Source organism: Hyalella azteca, unplaced genomic scaffold, assembly GCF_000764305.2.
Source record: "Hyalella azteca isolate HAZT.00-mixed unplaced genomic scaffold, Hazt_2.0.2 contig182, whole genome shotgun sequence".
Lineage (NCBI taxonomy): Eukaryota > Metazoa > Arthropoda > Malacostraca > Amphipoda > Hyalellidae > Hyalella > Hyalella azteca.
The window spans coordinates 1-24,509 of record NW_025930541.1 but is presented as its reverse complement, the minus strand read 5'-3'; the positions used below and the strand labels follow the sequence as shown (position 1 = coordinate 24,509).

General features: G+C 38.0%; 1 protein-coding gene across 1 annotated transcript in view; it reads right to left on the bottom strand.

Annotated features, from left to right (window-relative positions):
* LOC108682276 (collagen alpha-1(XV) chain) overlaps positions 1–24,162 on the bottom strand; it is a gene marked incomplete at its 5' end in the record, with an annotated part of 77,748 nt that extends 53,586 nt beyond the window's left edge. Inside the window, 4 exon segments of the mRNA XM_018171416.2 lie at positions 13,793–13,867; positions 21,499–21,658; positions 22,107–22,321; positions 23,987–24,162. Coding sequence (XP_018026905.1) covers positions 13,793–13,867; positions 21,499–21,658; positions 22,107–22,321; positions 23,987–24,162 — 626 coding nt within the window.
* Positions 24,163–24,509: the final 347 nt, after the last annotated feature.

The window sequence follows — 24,509 nt, the reverse complement described above, 5'->3', positions numbered from 1 at the left end:
ATTTGCCTTGCTGATTACATTGATGGTGAACCAATCGATTATATACATTGATCATCACACTGATAATGATCCGATGGATCATTAACCTTGATGATTCTCCGATGATCGCGGCTGGTTCACAGGAGGATTGCCAGTTACAATCATCCGATCATTTACCGGGAACTTGAGCTCTCAGCGCCGTAGTATCGTTCGCCAGGGCAGCACATCTGTTCTTGTGTTACATGCTATGGTTTGTACAGCATATTAAGTGCTAGTACATGTGCTTCATGCTGTGACTTGTACAGCATGAATACATGAACATGTATTCATGAACAGCATGAATACATTGTACATGTGCTGCATGCTGTGACTTGTACAGCATGAATGGTAGTACATGTGCTACATGCTAGGCATCCTACTATAGCATGACTGGCAGTGCACGTGCTGCATGCTAGGCATACTACTATAGCATGACTGGCAGTACATGTGCTGCATGCTAGCCCTACTACTATAGCATGACTGGCAGTGCATGTGCTGCATGCTAGCCATACTACTATAGCATGACTGGCAGTACATGTGCTGCATGCTAGGCATACTACTTTAGCATGACTGGCAGTACATGTGCTGCATGCTAGACATACTACTATAGCATGACTGGCAGTACATGTGCTACATGCTAGGCAGACTTATGCTACATGTGCTGCATGCTAGACATACTACTATAGCATGACTGGCAGTACATGTGCTACATGCTAGGCAGACTTATGCTACATGTGCTGCATGCTAGGCATACTACTATAGCATGACTGGCACTACACGTGATGCATGCTAGCCATACTACTATAGCATGACTGGCAGTACATGTTCTGCATGCTAGGCATACTACTATAGCATGACTGGCAGTACATGTGCTACATGCTAGGCAGACTTATGATACATGTGATGCATGCTAGCCATACTACTATAGCATGACACACAACACGACGTATGACACGTGTCAGCTGTCAACAGTCTAATTATATATCGGCTACTCTCGCACAGAGAACCTAGCCCGATGCTAACGGTTATCTACGAACTAACTATCGTCACTCGTGTATTCGCATATGAAATAATTCGTTCTTTAATTAACCCACATGCTATTTATACTAGGAATTCATGTTCGGAACGCATGTAAAATATACCATATAGCTCCTCAAGATATAACAAAAAAGTGTAGCTTTTTTCTTCATAAATGTTCTCAGGCCGGAGTGACGCTGAGCTGAAGTGAGGCTAATGCACTCCGCTATTGATAAACGATCTTATTTATATCAATATATGACAAAAAATGTGTACCTTTATTAACAAATTCCTTAAAGCGGATAACTGAAGTGAGGTTAATGCTACGAGAAACTCTGAAGAGTCGATAAAGGGTGGTGGGTGGTCGCAATGTTTAGGCTGCACTTCGCCGGTCGCCTTCATTGTTTGTTAGAGAGACGATGGGGCGGTGAGAGCGTCCACTGGAGAGGCTTCATTGAGTGCGAAACGCTGTGCTAGTCCAACACTCAAATAAATAAATGGTAGTATCATCCAAATAGTGGCACACCCACTGGGAAGGCTTCATTGAGTGCGAAACGTTGAACTAGGTCCTACACTAAAAAAATTAATGGGGTAGTATTATCCAAATAGTGACACACTATCTTATCTTCCGCAACGCAAGCAGGGAGAGGACGTAGCACTGAATAAGTCTTTTTTCTTCAAGTAAACTGAATCGCAATGACACACACAAAGGCAGAAGGGGATAGATATTTGGAAAAAGTCTCAATTATTTATCTGAGAGTACATATATTTTATAAATAGACGAATGAGACGGCGAGATAAAATTGATGCCAAAATAGCAGAAAAAGCTATAGAGAATGAGATGCTTATTGCGTCCGCTGGGCAACGTCGAGCAGAATAGTTTAATTGGCCAGTCGAGCAGAATAGTTTAATAGGCCAGTCGAGCAGAATAGTTTAATAGGCCAGTCGAGCAGAATAGTTTAATAGGCCAGTCGAGCAGAATAGTTTAATTGGCCAGTCGAACAAAATAGTTTAATAGGCCAGTCGAGCAGAATAGTTTAATAGGCCAGTCGAGCAGAATAGTTTAATAGGCCAGTCGAGCAGAATAGTTTAATTGAGGAACAAGTGTCTGAAGCTCTGCATGAAAGTAAGATAATCCATTACAAATTCATAGAAATATGACTATTATTGAAAAAATTCATGTGGACTATTAGTCCATATAAAATTTTTGAGCTTGTGTGGGTCATCCTGACACACCTTGATAGCTAGGGTAAAAAGTATCATTGTTATAGGTGCGGGCACTGGTGTGTCACTATTGGGAGAGTGTATCACTATTGGGAGAGTGTATCATGTGTTACATGCTATGGCCTGTACGGCATATTTGGTGGTAGTACATGTGCTGCTTGCTATGACTTGTGCAGCATGATTAGTAGTACATGTGTTGCATGCTAGGCAAGCTTGTAGCACATTTTTTGCATGCTAGGCAGACTAGTACAGCATGATTGGTAGTACACGTGCTACAAGCTAGGCATACTACTATAGCATGACTGGCAGTACATGTGCTGCATGCTAGACAGACTTGTAGCATGAGCTGCATGCTAGGCTTAGTACTATAGCATGACTGGCAGTACATGCGCTACATGCTAGGCATACTACTATAGCATGACTGGCAGTACATGTGCTGCATGCTAGCCATGCTACTATAGCATGACTGGCAGTACATGTGCTACATGCTAGGCATACTTGTACTACATGTGCTGCATGCTAGGCATACTACTATAGCATGACACACAACACGACGTGTGACACGTGTCAGCTGTCAACAGTCTAATTATATATCGGCTACTCTCGCACTACGAACCTAGCCTGATGCTAACGGTTACCTACGAACTAAATATCGTCACTAGTGTGTTAGCATGTGAAAAAATTTGTTCTTTAATTCACCCACATGGTTTTTAAACTAGGATTTCATGTTCAGAACGCATGAGAAATATACTACATACCTCCTCAAGAAATAACAAAAATGTGTAGCTTTTTTTTATTCACAAATGTTCTGAAGGTGGCAGTGCCGCTGAGCTGTAGTGGGGCTAATGGCCTAAGAAACTTTCAATAGCGGGTTTAGTGTCTAGGCTGCACTCCGCTATCGAAAAACGATCTTATTTATATCAATATATGACAAAAAATGTGTACCTTTATTAACAAATTCCTTAAAGCGGATAACTGAAGTGAGGTTAATGCTACGAGAAACTCTGAAGAGTCGATAAAGGGTGGTGGGTGGTCGCAATGTTTAGGCTGCACTTCGCCGGTCGCCTTCATTGTTTGTTAGAGAGACGATGGGGCGTTGAGAGCGTCCACTGCATGGGAAGGCTTCATTGAGTGCGAAACGCTGTGATAGTCCTACACTCAAAAAATTAATGGGGTAGTATTATCCAAACTGTGACACACTTTTAACCTTCCACAATGCAAGCAGAGAGGGAACGTAGCAGTGAATACGTTATTTTATCAAGTCAAACTGGATCGAAATGACCCACACCTAGACAAAAGGTGATATCTATTTGGACAAAGTCTCACTCATTTATCTAAGTGTACATATAACTTATAAATAGACCAATGAGACGGCAAGATAAAATTGAAGCCAAAATACCAGAAAAAGGTACAGAGGATGAGATGCTTATTACGTCCGCTGGGCAACGTCGAGCAGAATATTTTAATCGTGAAGAATAAAAGAATGAAGCACTTTATGAAAGTGAAACAATGCATTACAAATTAATAGAAATACGACTATTACTAGAAAATTCGTGTGGACGATTTGTCCATATAGCAATTTTTGCGCTTGCGTGGGTCATCCTGACACAGTTTGATAGGGTAAAAGGTATCATTGCTATATGTGCAGGCACTGGGTAAGGAATTGTGTATCACAATTTGGAAAATATGACACATCCATTTATCTGAGAGTAAAATGCAGTGAGTGATGCATTTAATGAGTCACGCTTCTAATTAAGATTTCGTAATTAGCAATTATATGAGGTGCTTGAGGTTTTTTAATTCAACTCACAACATGCAAGTAAAAATGCAATTCTGAATGAAGAAGACAAGGGCTTCAACTACTAACTCTAACATATTCAATATTCATCATCGAAGTTCGACGAGCTTAGAGCGGTTAAATTTTTTTTCAGAATATTTCAGTTCTTAGCTGCAAAGAATATTTCAGTTCTCAGCTGCAAAGAACATTTCAGTTCTCAGCTGCAAAGAACATTTCAGTTCTCAGCTGCAAAGAACATTTCAGTTCTTAGCTGCAAAGAACATTTCAGTTCTTAGCTGCAAAGAATATCTCAGTTCTCAGCTGCAAAGAACATTTCAGTTCTCAGCTGCAAAGAATATCTCAGTTCTCAGCTGCAAAAAATATTTCAGTTCTCATCTGCAAAGAATATTTCAGTTCTGAGTTACAAGGAATACAAACTCTCAACAATAGACAAAATTTCCAGACAGGGTCCACAAAGCTATTGTTTTCTCATCTCAGGACGGAAGAATGGCTGCACCTCGCGTCTGACGCAGCGGTATTTGCATCACAAGCGCCTGGTTTAGTGCAGCCTTGACGAACTTCAACGAGTTAACAACCGCATGCACGCCCAGGGCACATGCTTTCAAAAAAAGTTAAGAGATCGTAAGTCCATCAGCCAATCATTGACGGCCACGCAAGCAAAATCCACCAATCATAGACAAGAAAATAGAGCGTAAGTACTTACGTTCACTTAGTGAGTTTTGAAAGTATGGCCCCAGATAAATTAACGGGTCGTCTTGTCCAATTAGTGACACACTTTCTAACCTACAACACGAGCAATGAACGGGCGTAACACTGAACAGGGGCCATACTTTCAAAACTCGCTAAGTGAACGTAAATACTTACGCTCTATTTTCTTGTCTATGATTGGTGGATTTTGCTTGCGTAGACGTCAATGATTGGCTGATGGACTTACGATCTCTTAACTTTTTTTGAAAGTATAGGCCCAGGGTAAGATTGACTCTCGCGAGGGCAGAATGTGCATCACTATTTGGACAAAGTCTAACTTATATCTCTGAGTGTATGCAGGCACGGCGGTTATGAGAGAATTTCTCATGGGAGCGTCTGCTCGGTGCTTGCTGCTCGTGCGCTGTTAGCATCGTAACAGGCTATTCAGAAACTCATTTATCTGCAAAACACGGCCGAAAATTTTCTATTATTCTTACACAAAAAAGATTTTGGAGAAATTTTATGCGCTATAGAATTTATAATTTATGAAATATGAATCGCAGACCTCCTTATGGCTGTAAGCTTGTAAAGAGTCTTCTTAAAACTGTTTTTCGTCAAACAACGCAGACCGCAAAAAAAAAAGCTCGCTTTGCCTCATCGCAGACAGTACACTCACAAAAAAATATAACTCAGTACTCACTGCAGTGAGTGACAGAGAGCGCATTTTCTCGTTGACGAAAACTTGAGGTCACGGACGGACGGACAGACGGACAGACGGACAGACAGACGGACATGGCGAGTACAATAGTGCATTTTTTCCATAAATGAGAAAATGCGCTAAAAATAAATGCGTCAAATTATTCTAATAGTGACACACTTTTTGTGCATGTAGCACTGATACGTCCCTTTAACTGGCCAAAGAAAGTCGGGATGACTCACTTAAGCGCAATAGTGCATCACCATTTGGACAAAGACTCACTCTTTTCACTGACTGTAAGTTTCATCATACAGCGCTGCGGACAACTTTTCAACCAACGGAATATCCGAGTAATTTAATTAACAACTCAAAAGTAAGCGCAAGGTTTTAGCATAAACATGTCCAGAAAAAATGCATTCATGCATATAAAGAGAACTTTAAATTTAGGAAAGGATTTTCAAATCGCTTGGGATAGGTATTTACTAATTGATTTCATTAATGATATGCAAGACAAGGCGCATGATGCGAGTAAACAAGGTTAGAGGCAACGCAAGTCAAAGTAAATTCAGGGATGGCAGGGCAGGCAAGGCAAGTTAAGGTATTTTAGGGCAAGGCGAGGTTAAGAAATCTTGGGACAAGGCAAGTTAAGGTAAATTCAGGGATCGCAGGGCAGACAAGGCAAGTTAAGGCATTTTAGGGCAAGGCGAGGTTAAGAAATCTCGGGGCAAGGCAATGGCAAGGCAAGTTAAGGCAAATTCAGGGATCGCAGGGCAGGAAAGGCAAGTTAAGGCATTTTAGGGCAAGGCGAGGTTAAGAAATCTCGAGGCAAGGCAAGTTAAGGCAAATTAAGGCATCTTAGAGCAAGGTAAAAGCACGACTCAGGCAATGCAGTCGTGCGTCAACTAGACGTAAATTACAGAGTCCGAGGGCAGCAGCCGAGACGAGAGCCTGATGGCACTTAGAGAACAAAGTGCACTCAAAATACCAGGAATATTTTCGAGAACAGGTCTAGAAATTATGGAATGTGCGAGCGGTGCTAAGCAACTGCACCGTTTACGTTAAAAAATCTCTTATGAATGGCGTCTTAAAATACTGTGCCCGAGACGCCGTTGAATAGTTTAACTGGAATTTTAAAAGCCATGCATAAAATCTTAAACAAATACATGAAGAGAATCTTTCAATAAATCAATATTTAATGGAAATTCTACTAGTTCAGTAATGTTTGGGCTGAATATTGAACAAAATCGACATAGAAATCAGTAGCTGAAATTTTAAGGGTCATACTAGAAATAAAAAATAAATACATGAAAAAACAAGACATGCTCCATCTTAGAAATATAATTAGTTTGATAAAGTTTGAGCTGAATTTTGGACAAAATTAATTATAGTTATAAGACTGAAACTGACTTTGAGTAAAAGTATTTTAATTTCTGTACTTAGACTCAAATATTCAATGGAACGGTTCGAATAAGAACGAAATTGGGCACGAAAAATATTATGCAATAAGAGCAATAATGATTTTTTTAGGGTATAACATTGGCTATAGGTTGACCATTAACTCTTCATTCATTGATACTTCAATTGTGGTCAATGATCTACGTACCAAAAGAAATGGAAACGAAAGCTGCCATAAATTGAAAAAATATATACTCAAAGTGGGACCGATTACTAAGGACCACGTGAAGCTATTCATAACGAACATGAAAATTAATCGGGTATAAAGACTTAAAATTTCGATAAAAAACGTCGCATTTACTATGTACACCGCGATGCTATTCCTGCAAGAGATAAAAATAAATCGAGTATAAAAGCTTTATAACTATCGACACATAACATCAAACTTGATCACCGAATATAATCAGGCTAGTCGCCAGTAGTCGTGCAACGGGAGCGCTTCCACAGCAGCCATTTCATGAAATCTACGCATTTGATCTCGCAGCGAAAAAGCTTCTAATTTTTCAGGAAATATAGCGGCATTATACACTCACAGAAATGAAGAAGACACGGTCCAAAAAGCGGTGCACATTTTGCCCTCATGTTGGTTATCCTGATGTACAGTTTAGCCCGACAAAAGCGCATATCAGTGCTACTTCTGCTCTCTGTTTGTACAGTGGGTAACGAAGTGCTATACTTCCAGGACAATACAACACGTACATTAATTTCTCTGAGTGTATAAGACCTGACACCAGTTACAAACCTGCAGCTTCTTAACCACCAACAGCTCCCATCACGACCAACGGTCTGGTTAGATGGCTCGGGATGGTATCAGCTCTACCTTCTATCATCACACAACTGACGATGCGATAAATCAGACCACTTGTTGAGGGTATCTGAAAAATCCTGCGACAGCGCGGCATGATCGGAATTTTTTTTCACGTATCAAACCTTTTCATGATAGTGTTTGACGCTGTAATATGCGAGATAAGCCATCTTTGTCCTATCCATTGTTTATTTTCAGTAACTAGAAACATGCCCTCTTTTATATAACCAGCTTACTCTCTGCACGAATTTGGAGTAAAATCCCTCGATATTTTAATCGGTACTATCCTTCACTTGGAATAGATTTATGCGCAATTTATCTTGTTTCGATAGTTCCATTTTATGTTTAAATATTATTTTTACACCGCAGTTGACCAATATACGGTAGCCCGTTTTACGAAATCGGTCTAGAAACAATAACCCAACTTCTCAACGAAGTATTAAGATCAATTGATTGCTAAAATCACAAAATTTTCAAGAATTTAAAAGCAAAAAATAAAGCTAAAAACGTTACACTTTCTTTATTCAAATTCTTTATTTTATTTCAAATTAAAAACAGTGATATTTTCGGCTATTTTCTTTGTTTTTAATTCTTGGCAATTTCGCATCAACAGAAACAGACTCGATCATGAGCGCATTAAACTATAAAAATTTAAGAGCCTTTGCTCAAATAGCGATGCACTTATAGCACATCCTGATCCAGTTCTGCCCTACAAAAGGACGTATCAGTCCTACAACATCCAGAAAGTGTGTCACCATTTGGACAATATAACCTATTCAATTTTCTGAGTGTAGGAAGAGATGCAAGAGAGGCGATGACTCGGCATCTTAAGTGCCACAAATAAACGGTCTGCTATTCTGGTCTGCAGACAGTGACCAATTGCATGCGTGTTTAACAGACAAGCAGCTTGCAACTGTGGACGCTTGAACTAATCATTTAAACAATTTTATATATCAAAAAGAAGATAATATGAACAATAATACTATAATATTGTATACACAATATACACACAATTATAGTGTATGCAATAAATCAACTCGTATTATACAATTTCTATCTATGATGCAGAGGCTAAGATTCTTTTTGTGTATGTTCAAATCCATCAAAGATAAAAGCTTGTGTAAAATATTTTTTCATCTGCGGATCTTATCAACTTTCACATCGATTCTCTTATCAAGTATCTTGAATATTTCAGAAGAAGATTGACAGCTCAAACATGAAGCTTTCATTACATTAACCTACATGACGGCATAAAATATTGTCATTTAGATCAAGTTGATCGTCAAGAATACAAGCGCTTAGATAAAACTATTACAGCCCAGTCATTGAAGACAAAATACAGAAGGTCTCATGGACAACGGCTCGTAGTGTCTTGAATTCACAGCAGCACACAAAGCAGATCAAATAACCTCATTAGTTAATTAAAGTAGGAACTTCCATACGCGCATTAGTTTAATGCATATTACAGAGTCCTCAACAGCCGCAGCGAAACCCTGTTGAAATTTGAAGAAAATTATTGATCCAAGTAAAAACCTATAGAAGTTAGCACCTCATTAGTTAATAGTAGGAACTTCCATACGCGCAATTAGTTTCATGCATATTACAGATTTTCTTAGCAACCGGAACGACACCCTGTTGAAATCTGAAGAAAATTGTTGATCCAAGTAAATCCCTATAGAAGTTAGCAGAGAGATCCTGCTTCTGATCCATAACGAAAAACTACTATACTAAAACCAACTCTGTGCATTCGTAATTTTTAATTTTGAATTCAGACGCTTAGTTTCACATGAACCTTTATTGCATGCATTCTACGTACGAAGTTACAGTTGTGAGTGAGTCTGTGTGTGGTAGGAGCTGGCGTTTACACTTTGCTTGGATAAACCTTCTCGCCATGACAGTGTAAGGCAGTAATATGAACGCTCTGTGAGTTGAGACGCATGGTAAACTTGGCATGATTTACGTGTTATGGCAAGGGTTTGGGTGGCGGCAAGAACATCCAAACGTTTGATATATGAAAGCATGATGGGAACATCTGTGCATGATTACATTATTTCTCATCCATGGCAAAAGGACTACAGTTCTCAGCAAGCGCCAGGATTTCAATAACGCAAATTTCATGTCTGGTCGGATAAATAAAATTGGCAAGAGTTTTTATGGCGTAAAACGCATAAAATTGTCCAATTCCGAGTCATGGAAGGCGATAAATTTGAGCTGTCAGCCGATCAAACACCTGAAATGAATAAAACCTTTAAATTTTCCATGAGATCGACTGGGTACCAAATTTCTCAACTTCTAAGTCAAAGCACAAATAGAGTCTGGCCCAACAGGCTGCAGTTCACATATTTGAACGAGCATTTGCAGGCACCTTAGAGGAACTGTTCTTTACTCTAGAAGCATTCTTGGAAAAATACACAAATTGTGAGTGAGTCTGTGTGTGGTAGGAGCTGGCGTTTACACTTTGCTTGGATAAACCTTCTCGCCATGACAGTGTAAGGCAGTAATATGAACGCTCTGTGAGTTGAGACGCATGGTAAACTTGGCATGATTTACGTGTTATGGCAAGGGTTTGGGTGGCGGCAAGAACATCCAAACGTTTGATATATGAAAGCATGATGGGAACATCTGTGCATGATTACATTATTTCTCATCCATGGCAAAAGGACTACAGTTCTCAGCAAGCGCCAGGATTTCAATAACGCAAATTTCATGTCTGGTCGGATAAATAAAATTGGCAAGAGTTTTTATGGCGTAAAACGCATAAAATTGTCCAATTCCGAGTCATGGAAGGCGATAAATTTGAGCTGTCAGCCGATCAAACACCTGAAATGAATAAAACCTTTAAATTTTCCATGAGATCGACTGGGTACCAAATTTCTCAACTTCTAAGTCAAAGCACAAATAGAGTCTGGCCCAACAGGCTGCAGTTCACATATTTGAACGAGCATTTGCAGGCACTTTAGAGGAACTGTTCTTTACTCTAGAAGCATTCTTGGAAAAATACACAAATTGCATAAGAAATTTGAACTTAAGTTCCCAATAGATATTTTTCGTGAACATTATCTTCAGGCAAGCAGTTCCACAATCCGACACTATAAAAATGCCCGTAATTTCAAAGAACTGAGATAAAAATGCCCGTAATTTCAAAGAACTGAGCATGAGACCACCGTATTTAGAGCGACAATATAAGAGAAGCGACAACAAACAATCCCAAAAGCAAACAGGCGCTAGACAGGCGAAGCACATCATATTTGTGCAAGTGATTTTAAGAGGCCCACAGAGAGCCTCACGTCATCTCTGTGACAGTGCCATCGCGTCGCAACAACAGAGAAAATCTTGGTCGAAATATCGATGTTAACTGAATGGCCGGTGATGTTTCGGCAAATATTTTCAATAGGGTTTCTCTGACAACATAGCTTGACAACAAAGTAGACGGGGCAGCAGCACTAAGAGAAATAAGTGGTGAAATTTTGTCGAATTAGCAATGCACTTTTTGCCTACGTATGGGTCATCAAAGGAATTATTCATATCCCTTTGAGAGAGATTCATATTCATTCATATAAGATTCATTCATATATTCATTCATATAAGAGATTATTCATATTCATAATGTTATCAGTGCTACGTCCGCACTATGCTCGTACTGTCCGTGTAATAATGTCTCACTATTTGGACAGTAAGACTCATCAATTTTTCTGAGTACATAAGGCTGTCGCTACACAGAAGTCTACTGCAACAAATGACCAAGAAGAGACAGGTTAAGATGGCAATCATTGCTGCGGACTCTGACTTTACCATATTCTGCCAAACAAATTTTCCTATTCAGGTAGGAATAACATTACGAACAAGCTGCCAAATTCATCAACATGGTTACTTTAAGCTTAACACACACATTATTGTTCAGCGACTTTACCACATACTATCAGACAAATTTTCCTATTCAGGTAGGAATAGCATTACGAACAAGCTGTCAAATTCATCAACATGGTTACTTTAATCTTAACACACACATCATTGTTCAGCAAGAAATAAATTGCAAAAGAATAGGACAATTGAATAGGAAAATGAAAAATAATACGATAAAAAATATAATTCAGTACTCACTGCAGTGAGAGACAGAGAGCGCATTTTTTGGTCGACGAATACGTTAAGTCACGGACGGACGGACGGACATGACGAGCACAATAGCGCCTTTTTTCCATAAATGAGAAAATGCGCTAAAAATTGAAGGATAGCACGAAGTGTAGCAAAGTAAATTGTGCAAAGACACAAAAGTGTCAACTAACGAGCAGGGTTTGTGGTTCAGCGCGTCTTATCTGCATGATGACGATGAATGGCCGCAGTTAATTCAGTGATAGACTGCAAATATTTCGCTGTGAAAGTGGACTGTGTCCACTTTAGTTAGGTTTAAATTTTAGTTAGGTGTCACAATATCACTCAATTAATTAGATGTGTAAACTGACTTCGCTTGGTCCACTTTCACAGTGGACTGTGAAAGTGGACCAAGCGAAGTCAGTTTACACATCTAATTAATTGAGTGATATGGTGACTGTTAACTAAAATTTTACTAATATTCAGTCAAGGTTTATCATAGAGAATTGTGAACAAATTTAAATTCTTCTAATTCGAGGATCGTGAAATTAAAAACTGGAGACATCATATGAATTTCCTTACTTATATTCATATTTATCATATTAATACGAATATCAATAACCCGCGATAAAAATTGAAAGACAAGCCAGGAAAATATCCAATTAAAAATTAATAAGTCGGTTTAATCATTTCAAAATGCATGAAGAAACAAGCAGGATTTTGGAACATTATTTCGCAATAAATTAACTAAGCGGAAAAATTAATTACATCCTAAAAAATAACTGGAATCCAGTGGTTTTAGGGGGAAAAAAGAAACAGAAACAAATTTCTCAGCTAAATACATTAGAGAGCGATTGTTTCATAAATGCGAAATGAACCAGAAAAACTAAGTTTCATTTAATAAACTGGGAAATATTAATACCGAAAGCCTGAGATTTGCGACGACTCAGCGACCTCTTCTCCGCACTCAGAAAAATAAGTGAAACTTTGTCCAAATATCGATACAGTTTTTGTCCTTGCGATGGTCGTCATGCACCAGTTTATCCCGGCTAAAGGGTGCATCAAACTTAAGTCTCGACGATCCGTCACTACAGTGTCGAGCGTCACGGCGGGGCGACTGACGTGTGTCTCACACGTCGTCAAGAAGCGCGGGTCTCGCGTCGTTAACGTAAACGTAAAGTGAATCTTCGTCGCTAACGAAGATCGCAAAATTTATGAGTGTGCAAACATGATACTTCAATAACTCTTAAAGTACGAAGACTTGATGGAGGAGTTCAATTATCTGATCATGTGTGTTGTGTGATTTTAGCGCAGAATATCTATACTAATATACAGTATATATTTTTTATTTTAGCGCAGAAAATCTATACTAATATATTCCTTTTTTATTTTAGCGCATAATATCCATACTAATATATTTCCTTTTGATTTTAGCGCAGAATATCCATACTTTTGACGAAGAATGTTCCAAACGAATAATATTGTTTTGGGTTGCGACATTAGTAGGTACTACATAAGAAATCGTAACAACAATGGCTAATGGAAAAATTTTGTTTTGGTTTGTCATGTCAATAATACTGCAAGAAAATGCAAAAAGAATATCGGTACAATCATGCTTATCATTACATAATGAGAATGGATTTTTAGATTAATTTTTCAGATTAGATTAGACAAATTTTTTCATCAGAAATATACAGAAATATACCTCGCTTGAATTTAAATTAAAAATTAAATTAAATTTAAATTAAATTTTGAACACAACTTACTGTTATTGCACGCATGTCAATTAATGCGACTTGCGCATTGACTTAGGAAGGCGAACTCTTTCACAGAAGTGATTGAAAGAAATATATACATGTGCATTAAAAAGATTTTAAAGAAAAAATTATTTCGCAACTCAAATGACCAGGGAATAAAACTAAAGCACTCCATTTTTCAACACTAGATAATTTTTCATTACAGAAGTTTACAAAAATCACAGAAAAAAATGTTCGGTACTCACAACTTTTGAAGAGTCGTCGCAGTGAACCTCGACCAGGGCGGGTAGGTTGGTAAGCCTGAGCTCCTGCAGCGCCCCCTGCAGGCATACCAACATCACCTCTGTCAGTACCAGCCTCCACACGCTCAAAATAATGGTGTGCATCATACCCACGCTCACCACGCAACCAATCACAGCTCATCAATCGCACGAGTGGATTATGTCGTCACAGCTCATCACTTCTAACGAGGAACAACTGCTGTTTTCCTTACGAATTTTCCATGTTCTAGTTTCAGTAATATTTAATAACTTCAAATTATCATTAACTTTGCTTCAGTTTTTCTACAACATTTATGTATAAACAAGGCGCACAAATCTAACACCTGAGAAACTTAATATAAATGTAAAGGTTATGCGACCATTTCTTTGTGCAATTAAATTTATTGCATGGTTTACTTCACACATAAATTTTGATTATACTTAATTCACTTTAAAATAATTTAATGTTGGTCTTGCACAATGAAAACAAATCAAGAGCCAATACGAGACACGTAATTTCAAACATAGATTGGTTTTATTCTCCAGGGGTTGATCCAAAAATTTAAATTTTCAAAATAAGGTAAAAAAGTCAACGTTTTTAAATTCAGAAACTAAAACTTTCTTGAACAACATTCACTTTGATTACAAGCGAAATCCACAAATTCAAAGGAGGGAAAATATCGCTTCAGTCTTATATACAGAATTAAAATTGGTTTAATATTTAAGAATATAGGGACCTGTAATCCTAGCATTTACACACACTTCACACCACGAGTACATCGCGAATAGAAATGTTATCAGCCGAATCTCCTTCAGGATTTATCACATTGACTTGAATGGAACCACAGGTGCCCCAGTATTGCTAGGACATGTTTCGTACACAACTATAAAGGCACGGAAGTGATGCACAGGTAAGTCTAAGGCACGCCAGCTAGTTTATGGTATGGTAGTGTCACATGTTTACTTCCAGAACATCAACACTGGGCATTCACATATTGAATTTATGTCCTAAGAACTGTCGTATTCTCGAATACAAGGCACTCAGTATCAGATACAATTGTGGAGACTGACTTTTAAAGGGAAATATAATGTCAAACGTATCTGGAATTTACTGAAATCGATAACATAAATCAGCATCGGAGAATAATCTCAGAAAAATTGGTTTGGCAACAATAATTTCCTATATATAGTATTATGTCCATTATTTCCTTTATATAGTAGATAAAAAAAGTCGGTTACCACGCACAAGACGTCGCATGCTCAAGCATCGAGGTAGGTAGCATCGATATTTGGAGGTAGGTAGCAGTAGGTAGCATCGGTAGGTAGGTAGGTAGGTAGCATCGTGCCAAAGAGTGGCAAGTCTAGAGGCAAGCGCCGAATTGTTTACAAAGCACGTCGCAATTTCATGCCATTCTACCCTATCAATCACATGCCACTTGCAGCCATCAACAAACGGAGAAATCGACGTAGTCACAAGCCTCGGGCTTGCGATTTTTATCGCCTTTATTGTCAACAAAAATGCCCCCAGCGAGAACAAAAATGCGATAAAATGTTATTGAACATTACGATGAATGCTATGTAAGAAGTTTTCCCTCTAAGAAAATGACGTTGAAACGAGCTGATTTCGTTAAAACAACGGTGATTGCGATTTGACTACGTTGACAACATGTAGATTGCAAGTTCTTTGAAACGTTGATTGCGAGTAGGTACTGGTAATTAAAACAACAGTAGTTGCGATTAGATATAATCATTGAAACAGCGTTGATTGTGAGTAGATATAATCATTGAAACAGTGTTGATTGTGAGTTAATTCTTTCAAAATTGTTAGGGAGCCTCGTGATAGTCATGAGAATCACATCCAACTTGACATGCACTCGTTGCGAATGAAGTATCTCTCACCCGCGACTATAATTAAAACCTGTAAACAAAACCAGCCTGATTTGTAATCAACCTCTTTGTGACTCCAAACAGCCATTTCATTTCATACCGTGATGCACATTAATTTATCTGAATTAATAACAAGTGTTCCATCATTTTGAGTGTCTTGAAGAGAAAAAATACGAACGCTTTAGATTGCAATCAAGGAAAGTCATGACTTACATCGCACACTCAGAAATATGAATATTATCCAAATAGTGACACACTTTCTACATGCATCTCTGATACACAATGTTTCCGGGCGCACTTGCTTCAGAATGACCCTAAAAAATATAACAGTATACTCACTGCAGTGAGCGACAGAGAGCGCTTTTTCTCGTCGACAAAACCGTGAAGTCACGGACGGACAGACAGATAGACTGACGGACGGACGACCAGACGGGCATGGCGAGCACAATAGCGCCTTTTTTCATAAATGAATGCGCTAAAAAGGGCAAAAATTGCGTCGATATTTAGACAAAGTCTTACTCATTTCTTTCTGAGCGCATGAAGCAACGCCTCGTTAGTCGCTGTCACCAACCAGCGCCTGCAGGAATGACGGCTTGGCGTCGCGCGCTGCCAAGATATCGTTTTGTTCGCCGCAATTTTTTATAGAAACACACGTTTTTGGGCCATTTTTAGCGCATTTTCCCATTTAGGGAAAAAATGCGCTATTGCGCTCGCCATATCCGTCCGTCTGTCTGTCTGTCCGCCCGTCCGTCCGTGACTTCACGTTTTCGTCGACGAGAAAATGCGCTATCTGTCACTCACTGCAGTGACATATTATATTTTTTATAGAAACACACGTTTTAAGCCCATTTTTTATTATAAAACCGCAGCCACTGAAATATTATTCAGAACCATTATACGATGGACAATCAAAGTGAAATCAATGCAATAGCAATGTTTTGTTTACAGTCGGTATATATACGTACGTTTGTCGCCGGTCGAAATTCAATTCAATCATATCGGCTGCCCCTCATACGACAGAAATAAATCTGGGTTAGTAACCCTAGCTCCTATCTTATTTTCAATTTTAAACTAATCTGTTGTTTTGTTTAATCTGCAAGACTGAGATTTGTCGTATTGTGTAGATTACTGCTTTAAATGCTCATGAGATATTTATCGAGTCAATAAAATTTTCATATTCAAAGAGAAAATTAGTCCATCTAATCACCAATATGTTAAGAACTTTCTTACATTCCAGCGCCAAACAAAAGTTGGGGAGCATGCATTAGGGATCAAGAAAAGTTCCAAATTTAGAAGTTACTCCCTGACATAATCAACTAATTATTAATATTTTCCCCGCATCCAAACGTTAAAAAACAATCATAGACTGTAAATCCATGAATTTTGAATTACTTACGCCAAAAAATTTTCAAACCTACCATCCATATATAGTTCTTCCAACAACCAAGTCAGTGAAAACTTCAAAAAATATAACTCAGTACTCACAGCAGTGAGTGACAGAGAGCGCATTTTCTCGTCGACTAAAACGTAAAATCACGGACAGACAGACAGACAGACGGACGGACATGGCGAGCACAATAGTGCAATTTTTCCATGAATGAGAAAATGCGCTAAAAACGGTGAATAGATTCCTTCATGGGCGTGCTCCACCAACATCAATAATCTCCGAAGATAAGCAATTAGCAAGCCAATCCCCACAAGACGCCCAGCGATGACGGATGCCTATCCCTTACCTTTATCCAGAGACTATTAAACTTACGCTTTTACCTCGTCATCCGGACATACAGAATAATTATTCTTGTTTTCCTTAATACGATTCCTCACGGAGCTCAGAAATTTACGGGTCGTTAAACGGATACAGAAATTCTCCATAGTTTCCACAATGCTATTCCTACCTGAATTGTACGATTAGTCGAGCATTCCACAGGGTGTTTTAGCTGTGACTCGAAGCAGGTAAAGGGCGTGCACTCGTAAGTGATGATAAGCGTTCAAAACCCTGACGAATACATACATAAATGGGGACTATTGGTGATTTAATAAATGCTGCGGTATATTAGCGAGTTAATAATTAAATGCTGCGGTAAATTAGCGAGTTAATAATTAATAAATGCTGCGGTAAATTAGATCTGATGGCAGCGCGATGCAGGTTTAGATATAAGATCTTATAGCAGAGCTTATCTTTCAGGGTTACAGAAGATGAGTAGAAGCACTAAACTTGTTTCATGAAAGGATTCGTTCACGCCTCACTTCATTCATTAATTAAATCCATACATCAATGGAGGACGGCGGGCGGAAAATGTTGTCTTGCACCTAAGTTTTTTTGCGATCTCGGTTACATTCAACCGTTTGTTATAGAGGTGCCGGTTAAATTCAATTAAACCATCACTGAAAAATAATAATTCTTAGATAAATAAGATTAATGAGGTAAGTAATTCTCCTAATATAATTTTCCAACATACAGAAGTGCGTAGATGTTAGCGGCCAAAACGCTATCGTTTAGTTCATGATATTAAACAAATACGCAGGCAACGATCCGCAAATAAACGGCATACAGTTCCGCAATTTTTGTTACCACGAATTCAACGTCTTCGCTCTCAATTTTAAATTTTTTGTTGCGTGGCTAACGGCAAAATTTTGCGTCTCGCCTAAGCCAATTAGATAATTTATAATTCAGTTAAATAGTATGAACTGATCCAACCAAATCAGACAACTTCACCATGTGAATACAACAGAACTCAACAATATGCACTTGAAAACGAGAACTCCATTGCAAATACTTAGATATAAATTGTTCTCAAATAAAATTTAAATAAAACAATTAATTACTGCCATAATTTCGATGTTTCAAATACTAATCACTCTCCATCACAGCATTTATATAATAACATAAATAACTGAAGCCCAATAACATTTGAAGGTGCTGAAAAAAACCTAATAATTAGTCGTTTATATTAATATTTTAAAGTTTCGTCGTCTATTTAAAATGAGGTCAATGAACATTCGAGGCCAGTGAACGTAAAAAAATACTAAATGATTTTACTCTATTTGAATCGAGATCAATGAATATTCGGGATCAGTGAACGTTAAAAAATAATTTACGAATTCAGCAAATTTTGCAAATAAGTATACGATTTTGAATTTTAAATGCAGTAATCCATAAGTGCAGGTACGCGAAAAGGCCTTAAATTCTTAATAAGTATTGAAAACCAAACAAAACATAGGTGGGAAAATAATTGTGCGTCCAAATTGTCACCAATAACAATATGCAGTCAAACGGTAAATAATTTCATATGAATTTTGTAGCTACACAACAGCTAGGTTCAGGAAAAATGAACCCGAGTGACGAACCGCGAGCGAACAAAACGCGTACACACCCCACCACAGCCACGAGCACACTGACCGCTGGCAACAATGCAACACACTTAAATCTCATCATGAGTTGGTATTCTTATATACGATTGTTTCCCTGGAGTGTTTTTTTCAAAGCAGTGGCATTAATAGTTTATCATTTGTACGACTCGAGAGGCATATTCAATTACAGATCCAATAATATCTGTTGCACACAAGTACAATAAATTGCATTAAAAAATAAATGGACTTTCTCACAGTCACAATAGCTGTAATTACTTACTGAACTAATCTCATTAATATGAAATTCGTTGTATATGAATTTATTCTCACGTTACCCAAAATAAATCTCTGTTATCTAACCCTCACTAACTTTTGTCAACATTAGAAGACAAAATAAAATCTGCGTTAATATTTAATTAATTGCATAATCCAATTACATGTTTAAAACACCGCAAAAACAAATACGTATAATTTATTTATAAAATTGTTGCACACTGGACGGTAAGCATAAAATAATAACATGTTCGAGCACATTTTTTTTTATGAAAAAATAATGTTTAACAATATGTATCATATAAAATTTACAAAAAATATCTATTATTTTTAAGTACGTTGTAGAAATCACACAAACGAAGTCACTTTCAGTAGAACTTTACACAAGAGTTCGCGGTCAAAGAAATGCGAGTGCACGCAGTCTCTTCCCAACGCCCTCCGTTTGGCAGCAACAAGAGAAAACCTTAATAATACATCGACTGTTGATGACGTGTTGCAAGCTGTGTCTGCCTCACATGCTGTGTCTACCTCACAGGAGGCTTGACGCCTCACATGCTGTGTCTGCCGCGCATGCCTCGTATACCGTCTGCCCCGTATACGACTCGCCGCCTCACATGTGTCTGCCGCGCATGCCTCATATACGGCAAGCCACCTCACAAGTTGTGTCTGCCTCGTACACCGCACGCCGCCACACATTTTGTGAGGTGGCCTCATACGATAAGCTGCCTCACACGTTGCTTCCCTAAAATAATTTCTCACTGAAAAATACATTATTTTGAAAAAAGAAACGATTAATTTATTTCCTTTTGATGTTCCATTTTCATGGGTAGACGTCTGTTTATGTCACTCACTACAGAATCTTTGTATTATAAAGCTTTTAAAAGTCAGTTATTTGCAGCAGAAAAAACTTGTATCCTGAAATTAAGTCGAATATATTTACCTATACGGTAAAAAATTTCATAACCGTCCAAGTCCAATTCTTCACGTTTAGCCAAGGATCTGTCGTCCTAGTTTCTAATTTAAACTTTAATGACAATTAGCGCTGAGCTTCTCGAAGAAGATTTTGGTTATGCATCGAGAATCCATTTTAATTAGAAAAAATAAAATGTCAATAAAAACTATTTTTTCTATTTAATCTGAACACAGCAGTAAACTTTTCATCTTGAAACAATAATACTTCAGTTTAAATATATGTTTTTCTAATAAATACGTAGTAGGCTTCTGAACTGTTTTGGTCACAGCTAATATTTGGAATTTCAAACAATTAAAACGATTTCGATTCACGTAAGCGCCTACGTAATGACTGCTTTATGTAAACCCTAATGATGTGTTACAATTTAAACTTATAGTCATAAACTTAGTCGCCATGTCTTTAAGCCTGATATGAAAATTCAGCAAAACAGAGCTGCTCCTGTCTGTAAGTATCGCGATAAACTTGACGATATGGAACAAATTTCTGAAAAATTATTCATTAAGTTGACGCTACAAAATTTTCTGTGCTAACTTCCGTAGAAAATGAACTTTTTTAGGTGTAACTTAAATATTCTGAGAGAATTTCTGATCACCTATATTACATGTATATTTTTCATAGTTCCAAACAAGCAAACAAACGTGTCAAATTTCGACATTTTAGATCATCATAACATCAAAATAGATATGTGCATTATCATCACCACCTTCTCCACGCGCCAAAATTTCTTCTCGCTTTGAATCACCGACATGTGGAACAGCCTTCCCGATGACATCGTTGGCGCTCCAAGTATGAACGCGTTCAAGAACAGACTAGATAAAGCCATGGAAAAATATATGTTCAGATTTAAAATGCCTAGCACCATATCGAACCCGGTGGAAGTCGAGTAGCTACTTCAAACTATCGTCAGTCGTGAAAATATCCGGTCAAATGACACGAGTTTAGATCTTCTGTGAACAAGGCACGAAAAGGAAAAGAATCGGCGACAGGCCATATCAGGCATACACTTCAGCGCCGACATCACTATGTTATGTTATGCTAACACCAACATCACTCTCACCACAAGTGACCATAACCACCAACATCACACTCACCACACGTGCCCAACACCAACAGCATCACCATCAATTTCATCAATATGATCTTCAACATGAGCTTCACTGTAACCAAGAACATCATTATTCTGAACGTTACAAGCTCACATACACACCTCGAAGTGTCCCTTGATGATGCCGCCAGCCTGGCCTATGTACAAGGTGCTGCCGGGGTCGAAGACGATCTCCTCAGGCACTCGCTTCACCATCAGCCCGTTGTACAGCTGGCAGTTGAAGTACAGTTGTACCTCCTCGTCTGTTACTTTGAACGCCAGTCTGTGGTCCAGGAATAGAATACAGTATTTGAGTGATTTATCGTCTTCAATAAGTTTTTACTATAATTTATATTAGCTAACTTAATTGCAACTCACCAAGTCTTAAGTAACTCAACTTACTCTCAACTAACCTAATCTAAGCTAGCCTCACATAGCTTAACCCAACCTAAAGTAACCTAACCTAAGCTACTCTCACATAACCTAACAGGCTAACCCAACCTAAAGTAATCTAACATACTTTCAACTAACCTAACCTAAGCTAGTCCCACGTAACGTAACCCAACCTAAAGTAACCTAACAAAGTCTCAACTAATCTAACCTAAGCTGGTCTCACATAACCTAACCCAACCTAAAGTAATCTAACAAAGTCTCAACCAACCTAATTTAAGCTAGTCTCACCTAACCTAACCCAGCAATATCTCAACTAACCTAACCTACGCTGGTCTCACCGCGTCCACTTCCTGGTGAAGTCGGGCACTAGGAAGGAGGCGATGGTTTGGGATGTCATGTGTCGCTCAGAGTCGGTGTACAGGAGGGAGATGTTCGTCGAGCCCGTCTCCCCTGGACTCAGGGACACTCCCAACTGCACCACAGTCTCCAGGGGGTTGGTAACCGCGAACAGGTACATTGCTTCGTTCACGTCAGGCTTGATGGCCGCTAGGATCTGAAGTAATAGTAACAATCTGTGTAAAATTTAAGGTACATCATGTTCATGTCAATAAGATCTGTAGAATATTCGAAACGATTGGTGCGCAATAAAACATTCGGGGGAGTCGGGTGGTTTTGATACAGGCTAAAATAATGAAATCCAAAATTCTGAGGCTCTTATGATAATCCTTTGTTAGGCATTATTTTAGGACTGCAAAATCTGAAAGCCGGATAAAAAATTTCTCATAAATGCTTTCGTTGCGCTATTTTCTGAGGTATTGAGGTGAATGTTATTGAGTGAAGAAAATTTTATGCTGCAATTTTTTAAATGCTAAATATTGATACCTTCTACCTAAGTATCGAACAGTCGCAATAGCTATATTTTTATTCCGCAAGCTACCCTCATATGTCTCAGAATGGATTTTCGTCGAAATAATTGAGACGGTTCCAATGATATTTTTGGAACTAAGAATTCTAAGAAAATTCTATAAATTTTCATCAATATTAATAGAGGTAGTACCAAAATTAATTTATATCGACACGTTCATGCGACAGCATTTTACGCTGACTAAACTTTATGCAGGTTTAAAGAAAGGGTATTTTGTTACACATAATTTCCGTATACCATTGAGTATATATACCATAATCGTATACCATTGAGTATAATAATAATAATAATAATTTACAAAATACCGTAATTAGCATGATACAAAATAGAAAACATTAAGCTACGTCTGCGTGGGGATCTCATTGAAGTATACAAGTATGCTCATGGTTTATACAAGGTAGCCTCCCCGATGACATCGTTGGCGCTCCAAGTATGAACGCGTTCAAGAACAGACTAGATAAAGCTATGGAAAAATATATGTTCAGATTTGAAATGCCTAGCACCATATCGAACCCGGTGGAAGTCGAGTAGCTATTTCAAACTTTCGTCAGTCATGTAAAAATACGGTCAAATGACACGATTTCGATCTTCTGTGAACAAGGCACGAAAAGGAAAAGAATCGGCGACAGGCTACATCAGGCCTACACTGCAGCGCCGAGATCACTATGTTAAGGTTGAATTATCAATTATCTTTCAAGATTAAAAATAACTTGCGTTTAAAAATTACTTTTTAAAGACAACACTTCTAAAGAATACAGTGTCTCCTATGTTAAAAATCTGCAATGAATTTCTAATTTTATTTCCATATATTAATAAAAAACTATTTTTTTATATTAATATATGAAAAAAAAAATTTAATTATTTATTCCATCAATTGATTCATGCCTTTTCTTCAACTTTGCACAAGTGTTCAAAATTTCAGATTGATTGGACAGGTAGAAGTGTGTTGAATATCGATTATAAGATTCGTAGAATAAAAAATTATTTCTTTAATTTTTCAAATTACAATTTTTTTTTCAATTTTAAAGTTATATATTCTGTTAATTGATTCATGCATTGTCTTCAACTTTACGCAAGTGTGCCAAATTTTAGATCAATTGGACAGGTAGAAGTGTGTTAAATATTGATTATAAGATTTGTAGCAGACAGACAAACAAACAAACAAACAGACAACAAGTGAAGTTAAAGAGAAGTGTTGTAATAAAAAGGTTTGTAGCAGACAGACAAACAAACAGACAAGAAGTGAAGTTAAAGAAAAGTGTTGTAATAAAAAGCAAATTGCATAGAACTTACAGCGAAGTTTCGATGCATACGCTCAGGCAGGAACAGCCTGAAGGGATGCTTGATGTTGGCACCCGCCCTGAACCCGAACGCGGGGAAGCCATCGAAGCCCGTAACGAAGTACTGGGTTGAGGGGTCCGTGAAAGGCATGGTGATGGCCTCCAGCAGGTCTCGGTCTTCCGCCACCACTGAAATTAAATAACAATACATACTAAAATTAATAAATAAATAAATAAAAGTTTATAATAATAGAAAAGACATGAGAACAAATAGTCTGTGCGACATAAAGAATCCTGTCAAAAAAATGCAAACATGTGTGTTATTCATCGAGTTGAATCAAGTTACATGTGGACATTATGAAATGTTTTCAATATTAGGCACCCTAATTTTAAAATAATGAACAGTAATTTTGATTCGTTTGATTCGGAACTGCAGGAACTTATGTACACATTCCTTTTCATATTCGTTAAGGATGGCGGAACGCTGCTCAGTATACGTATCCGTAACGCTGCTCAGTATACGTATCCGTAACGCT